The sequence below is a fragment of the Montipora foliosa genome, chromosome 12 (assembly GCF_036669935.1).
Source record: "Montipora foliosa isolate CH-2021 chromosome 12, ASM3666993v2, whole genome shotgun sequence".
Taxonomy (NCBI): Eukaryota; Metazoa; Cnidaria; class Anthozoa; order Scleractinia; family Acroporidae; genus Montipora; species Montipora foliosa.
Genome location: NC_090880.1, coordinates 31,205,249 through 31,212,748, shown reverse-complemented (window position 1 = coordinate 31,212,748; position 7,500 = coordinate 31,205,249). Strand labels below are relative to the sequence as shown.

Below are 7,500 nucleotides of genomic sequence, written 5' to 3'. Positions count from 1 at the left end.
AAAGTGGAGGATGTGTTTGCAAGTTTTGAAGACGTACCTATTGGGGCTGCATCCCTCGCACAAGTTCACAAGGCAACATTGCATGATGGCCGCATTGTAGCAGTGAAAGTACAACACAGGGATGTTCAAAGTCATGCTGCAGTTGACATGAAAACCCTTGAAGTGAGTGTACAGGGCAAATAGGGAACTAAGACGTAAGTCATAGAGATGATAACCAGAAGTCGCAATTTTATTACTTGTTTGATGCTAATACATGTGTAGTGGTTTCAAAAGACTATTTGCTAAATTATTAAGTGTGTGTGGAACAAAAAGATTGCTTTAAGCTAAGAAAATTTCAATTAAAACTTATAAAAAGACAAAGTGTCTTAAACAGCAGGACATGTCCAAAGGGAAAGTTGTTCTGGAGTAGCTGCAGTATGTACATGTGTAATATTTGCCATTTTTCTTTAACTTTCCCAGATTCTGTATCATGTGGTGTCCTGGTTGTTTCCAGAGTTTAAGTTTCAGTGGCTTGTTGAGGAGTCAAAGAAACATCTTCCACTTGAACTGGACTTTGAGCGTGAAGGGTGGAATGCTGTGAAGATAATGCACTTTGTCAAGAAATTTCCTTTTGTTAAGGTAGTGTGTTCATTAAAATTAAATTTGATGTTGATTCTCCAGATTAGTTTGGAAACATGCCAGGGGACTGTTGAGAGTATTGATATCTGACTTATAGAATAATATCATTTTATGGGATTTTCATATGGAAGTGAAGGACGTGTGTCAGGGTTTCATCTCTTTTCTCCAAGATCCCTGAGATTTACTGGAAGTATTCAACCAAGCGAGTATTAACCATGGAATTCTGTGATGGCGGAAAAGTAGATGATCTGCCTTATATGCAAAATCACCGGATATCATCTGAGGAGGCAAGTGTGAAAATGAAGCATTTTTTTGTTCACTCCTTCCAGATATAACCTGTTGTGGAATGTTGTTTGAAAAATGAGGTATTGTGGCCATGAAAGAAATTTTGAGTTTCTTCTGTAAAAGAAATACAATTATAGTAACATGACATTGTAATTCTATTAGTTAAGATAGAGCGGTTTTGAAATGACTTTCGAAAGTAATTATGCAGTTGCAATTATTGCTACACTTAGTGATTGGCTTAAAAATGACTCAAACCAGTTTATCATCCAATGAGCAGGAAACCAAAACCGATCATGACTTGCACACCCAATTTTTCTCGTGCTTTGAGCAAGTGAAATGGAATTGCTACAAATTTGGATTGGTTCATTGTTCTGTTTGCACCTGCTCTGATTGGTCGAGGAACTGTGGGGTCGAAAATGGTTACCAGTGCCTTTGCATTATTTTCACGCATGTATGTTATGGAAAATGAGCAAGAATTGTACTGTTAGACTATTTCCCTGAGTAAATTCTTCGACGTAAATAAAAAAGAGATCCTTGAAATCTCGAAATTTTTCCCTTGAATGTCCTTGAAAAGTCCTTGAATTTTGGTCTGAAAAGTGTACGAACAAAACGAACCTTGTCTGTGCACCAATACCACTGAGGATGCAGGTTTAAGCTATGTTTATCTAAGGGCCATAGGCTCAACAATATACCTCGAAACTGATGTTTGAGGTACATGTACAGTTGTGTGTTTATCTTAGTTATTTTATATTTTTTTCATATGAACATCCCAGAAATGCATTAATAAAAACGTTCTTTGAAAAAAGGTTTGAGAATGAAGATGGGGTCCAATCCAGATTGACCAGCCTTCCTTAAGAACATAAGTTGTTCTTTGAATGATCACCAAGAAGGCATCACTCTAAGGGATAAATCTGCATGAATCCTTGACATAGGGAATTTATCAGTATATCTAAATTACACCCTGCCCAGGTGTTTACTTAAGTGTGCAACTTAGTGCATGTACATGTATGAAAAAAAAAAGTATATTAATAAATCATGAAATAGTTTATTATTTATACCCTTTCAAATAGTGCATATCGCTTGCGAACTGCATCTCAGCGCTCCGGGTTTGAATCCCAGCTTGTGTACTCCAAAGTTCACTCAGCTTTCTATCCATTTGTGGTAGGTAAAATGAGTACCAATATTACTGGGAACAAGTTGTGCTTGTGCATGCAACAGGATTGGAGTAGCATCCACCCCGGCCGTAATTTACAGTAGAAGCTGAAGAAGAAAAAGGAGCCTTCAGGTTGCCTTCGACTTTGGTCGGTCTCTTGTCTTGTCGAACCCATTTTGGATGTTTTTAGCACAGTGTCACATTTACTTCAGGTTGCACAGAAGCTTGGTATCCTTTACAGTGAGATGATATTTGTCAATGGCTATGTGCACTGTGATCCTCATCCAGGCAACATTTTAGTGCGCCGCAACCCCAAGCTTGGAGTAGAGATTGTCTTCTTAGACCACGGCTTGTATCAGGTAATGTTTCTTAAGTGGACTCTCTCTCTTCAGTAAATGGCAACCTTTGTAATGAAGTATGATCACCAAGGTGATTGTTGCCCTGCAGAACACAAAATTTTTTTTTAACCTGACAGGCAACCTAAATTTCTAGTTGACATACTGATTTATAGCATATCTATGAGAAACATGAAATGCCTAGGACAATAGTTGTTGGGCTATGCTTGCCCTTGCCTTTTGGTTGGTTCTTCAGCATTTTTCTCTTAACTTTCATTTCATGACGTTATTTTGGAATCGGCATACACCGCATTACTTTCTTTCCAGGAAATTAGTAGAGTGGTGTGATTTTTCTTTTTCTACATGTAGACACTCTCGCATGATTTTCGAGTTCAGTATTGCAAGATGTGGCAGTCGCTAATCAATGCTGACTTGGAAGGCATTAAGCAAAGCAGTGAAGCATTGGAAGTTAAGGAGATGTATGGCCTGCTGGCCTGCATACTGACAGCAAGATCATGGGATGTGATAACTACTGGAATTGATCAGGGACCTATCACTGATGATGAGGTATACTGGGAGGGGATGCTTTGTTGCTTTCATTGGAGAGCTTTTTAAGCACGGAACGTTTTTGAACCATGGACAACTGGAAGGGAACTGTACTGACACTATTACATTTATATTGCTGTGTGTCTCTTCTCTATTAAGCCCCGTGCAAATGGATGCACCATTGTTGGCCAACATTGTTACAACATTGTTGGGTGTTACTTGTTGCCTCTGTTTGCACACCCTGTTGCATGTTCTTGCGTGTTGTTGGAAGTTTTGTGCGTAGTTTGAAACTGGTCAAACTTTTTCAGCCAACAATTCCCAACATTGTTCTGTAATCGCCACCAAAGTGTAGCGCAACACTATTAGATCTGTCTGCAAAGCTCTTCCAACATTGTTGGGACCTCGCACACATATGGTCTCCATGGAAATAGCAATGCATTAAGTGCCTACTGACATGTTTTTTGGGATGTGTTGCTAAGGATGTAATTGTTAAGTAATTTGAGAGAAATTGGCCAGTGACCCTAAATATAACGTTTGTTTTCATAAGCTGGTCTTTTAACATGTTTTTAACAAAAAGCAAAATGTCTGCGACATTTGACGACTCAGATTAAACTTCTCCGTTTTTAAAGTGCACCTTATAGAAGTTATATATCAAACATATATTTACCGTTGCTTCTCTAGATTTAAATTTTTAATTTGCCCTATCAATCAATCAGAACATACTTTGAGACCTGTTAGGTGCACTTAAGAAACAGAGGGAATTGTTACACCCCGAAAAAGGGGCCCGTTTCTCGAAAGTCCCGAAAACTTTTCGTGTCCGAAAAGCTATTTGTGAAACTACTAACCGCTTGTTTTGGAAAGCTGATCTTTTAACATACCTTTAAGGTAACAAAAAGAAAAAGGACTGTGAAGTTTGATGACTTAAATCCTCTCCGTTCTTAAGATGCAAAAGGAATTGTGACACCCGAAAATGGCCCGCAAAGTTTCGGGACTTTCGAGAAACGGGCCCAAGGCCCGAAAAGTTTCGGGACTCTTGAGAAACGGGATCCAGCTCCCAGTTAGCGCGATAATTTAATTGGCAGAGGAGTGCACCGGTATCACATATGTTGTGGCAGGGGCAACCAGCGAGTAATATCGGTAAATATCTGTTTGCAAGGATTTTTGAATGTTCTAACTCAGAATTACGAGGCTCACTACGATTTTGGACATTTTTCTGAACATGTTTCCTAAATTTCGGAAAAGAAGTGAAGGGTCTGAAGAGTGCTAATTTTTCTGATCTGACTAAGATCAGAAATCCATAAGGGTTGAAACGTGTGACGGCCCCTTGTGTGCTGGGAAACAAGCTTCGGAATATTCAATTTGTTAAGTACCATATTTGGAACAACAAGAGAGAAACATTCAACCAATCAGTTCGCAAAAACACCGTGACGCAATACCACCAATGTTCTCGCGCGAAATTATCTGGAACGAGGGGTTTCCAAATATGGTACTTAGCACTGAATATTCGGAAGCTTTGAACGCGCGTTACACGTTTCAACCCTTGTGGGTTTCTGGTAAGAGTCAACTGTAATATTGGAAAAAGCTTAAAATTTTATTTTTGAGAATCATATTGTAGCAAACGTCCCCTAAAATTTCGGGGGGGGGGGGGGAGGGTGGGAAAGGACGACTACGAAATGTAAACCTTCACGATTCCACCTTTCACGATGTAACTTTTGGACGAGGCGAAAAAGCCACATAGAAATTTCTACAGGCCTGAAGTTCCCCTAGAACACCCAAACATATAAATATTTTGTAGGGCAGCTGCAAACTCACTTAAACGATTTTTCAGTTAAGGCATGGTGCAAACTATTTTAGTTAATTCTGACAAATTTCAAGACATTCAGTCATTGGGTGCCCCTATCCTGGATTCAAATTCCGTTGAAGCTTGAATATTTCAGGCTTTCATTTCGTTGCTGCTTAAGTAACGCCGGTTCGTAGCTACGATGCTTGATTCCACAGTTCAGTTATGTGTTTCATATATGATGTATACTATATATACTAACAGAGCGCAAGATGAAGAGATTGTTCCTCCTTTTGTGGTTACGTCTAAGCTCTTCCTTTAGTGATGATTTGGTGTTAGCTTCTGTATGGTTGGCTTTTGTGTGGGATTAGGAACATTGTCTGAAGAGAGAGCGGATTGTCTGCGGGGAGGGACGCAGTTTTATGACATTGACTTGAAAATCTTCTGGCGCCACAATTTTATTTCTTTGAATCTCATTTGCAGGCAGAACTTATCCGAGTGAACGCTGCAACTTATGTCACAGAGATCACGGAACTTCTAAACCGAGTACCACGACAGTTGTTGCTATTACTAAAAACAAATGACTTGTTACGGAGTATAGACTTTAGGCTCAAGACAAGAGCCACTTCCTGTTCCTTTGTTACCATGTCTCGCTGTTGCATTCGCGCTGTAACCGAACAAAGACTACAGGAGTGTCGGGGATGGGCGGACTGGGTAAGAATCCATGCCGATTCTACCCTCGGTCACCTTCGAATAACTCTTTATCAAGTTTATGTTTCTGAATTAGTTACAACGATAAGAAGATTAGCAACATGGTTTGTACATAGATTTGCTTTTCTGTAACGGAGATAAAATGTTATTTCTGGAGCAATTTTGTTGTAATCTTTTTTTCTTGAATAATTCGCTCTTTATGGCGGTAAATGACGGAGTGAGTATTTTTCTACGATTGTGATACATTTTTTTGAAGGATCATTGAAAGGGGAAGCGTTTTTAGTCTTCTTAGATCAAGATTAGGACTGTAAACCCTTTACTCCTTTTCTCATCGTTCATTATTACTGGGTTGCTAAACCGAGTCGGAATCTGCGTAGCGTTTCGTCGTTTTATTTTTTTCCGTGTCGGTAAAAGTCTTGCCTGTCACTCCCCTGCTTAGTGGTGTCTTTGTGCATAGAGTCTTCTGTGCGTATTTTGTTAGGTTTGAGGGGGCTGGGGTAATGCGTAGATTTATCTGGTGCACACGGGAGGACATTTAACTATTAACCTGGAATGGCGTTGAAAGTCATTGTAACGCCAATGGGGTTTTAGTGCATCTTTAAACAAAATATGCCCTTATGGAGCTCAAGAATGGAACGTCAATTGGATAAACAACTTAGGCGATGAAAAATTATCATTTATTTTCTTCCATCTTTTTCGGTTCAGTACTTTGCTATTAACCACATGGCTTCTCAGGCTATTTACCCAAGACTCCTACCATGGCACTACAATGATAGACAATACCAAAACAATATCGTGCACTGTTAGAGCTACATATTACGCAAGGACAACTTGAATCTCCTGGAAGACATCACACAGCTCAGTTGACATTTTATATGGAATAAATCGCTGTGTTACTTCACTACCAACGTAAGCAATGCGTGTCTATTTTTTCTAAAGAGGACAGGAATTTCTTCTTTCTACAAATGATTAATTAACAGGCCGGTAGCCAGGTTTTTAACCCCAGAAAAGGATCTGTTTCGTCGTACGAATGTGTGAGGACCTGTGAGCCAAAGGGCCTCTGGTGGTAAGACGTCTGGGTGACCCCTTAAATGGTCTTCTTAATGACCCCCCAACTTGAAAAAAATTGTCTGGAACGGTGCACGTACCACAGGCGACCCAGTGTACCCTCACGGACGGTCTAGTTTTCACTAAACTGCAAAACAGTCGTTTTCTTCCATTTTCGGAAGGCGCGAAGCGCCGTAAGCGTGACCCTCGCGTGTGAAGCGCGCGAGCCTGTACACTCGCTCCAGACCTTTCGTTTGAATATTTATCGCGTTGTTTTTCGTTTGAATATTTATCGTGTTGCTTGCGTTCGCAAAAAATACGACTGTTTTGCAGTCTATATTTTCACCCGTGATCATGTAGGGCGACGTGGAAGGGCCGATTTGTTTCTGTCAAGATATTTAATGTTTCGGAACAAAAAAAGCCCCAACATTTATCACAAGTGCAAAGAAAAGTCATTCGACTGGTCATCAAAATGAGAAGCTAATCTTTTTATTCATCAGTACGGAGATGTGAAAGCGAGTCCAAACCCTATTTCGAAGCTCATTACACGTTCACTTGGAAGACTTAAAACTGAAGCGAGTGGGAAATTGGATTTGAAACATTGTTTTAAAATGCTACGTGCGGTCCTGCTCCTTCAATTTTTCCAGTGTGTATACCGTATTTACCCGATTAAACTCGTGGCGTTTATTAAATTTTGAGTGTCTGTGATGAGGTGTTTATTTCAAAATCGCGGTTCTTGAATCACTGACAACAATTATGCTAGATCCTTTGTAAATGTTATTTAAAACAGAAACATGTTTAAAGTTCCAGAGAAAGGTCGGCCTTGTTATATCCGGAAAAATTATTGCACATTGTGAAAATTCTGAAGAACGAGCTGCAAAGTATATATGATCAAGTGAAGCTATGATCCTCGCAGTTATAGATTTCCTTGATTTCATATCCGCAGTTCATATATGATCCATTTCATTTATCATTTCAAAGTATATATGGTCACTTCAAACTTAAAATCTTCATACAGGAAAATA

At 39.5% G+C, this 7,500-nt stretch overlaps 1 protein-coding gene across 1 annotated transcript in view; it reads left to right on the top strand.

Annotated features, from left to right (window-relative positions):
- The window catches only part of LOC137979328 (aarF domain-containing protein kinase 1-like), an 8,727-nt gene extending 3,139 nt beyond the window's left edge, over positions 1-5,588 (top strand). The window contains exons 3-8 of the mRNA XM_068826565.1: positions 1-162; positions 460-618; positions 789-905; positions 2,269-2,415; positions 2,761-2,958; positions 5,201-5,588. The exon at positions 1-162 is cut by the window's left edge and continues 201 nt beyond it. Of these exons, the coding sequence (XP_068682666.1) occupies positions 1-162; positions 460-618; positions 789-905; positions 2,269-2,415; positions 2,761-2,958; positions 5,201-5,560 (1,143 nt within the window). The 3' untranslated portion in view covers positions 5,561-5,588. The remainder of the gene's footprint in view (positions 163-459; positions 619-788; positions 906-2,268; positions 2,416-2,760; positions 2,959-5,200) is intronic.
- The last annotated feature ends 1,912 nt before the right edge of the window (positions 5,589-7,500 follow it).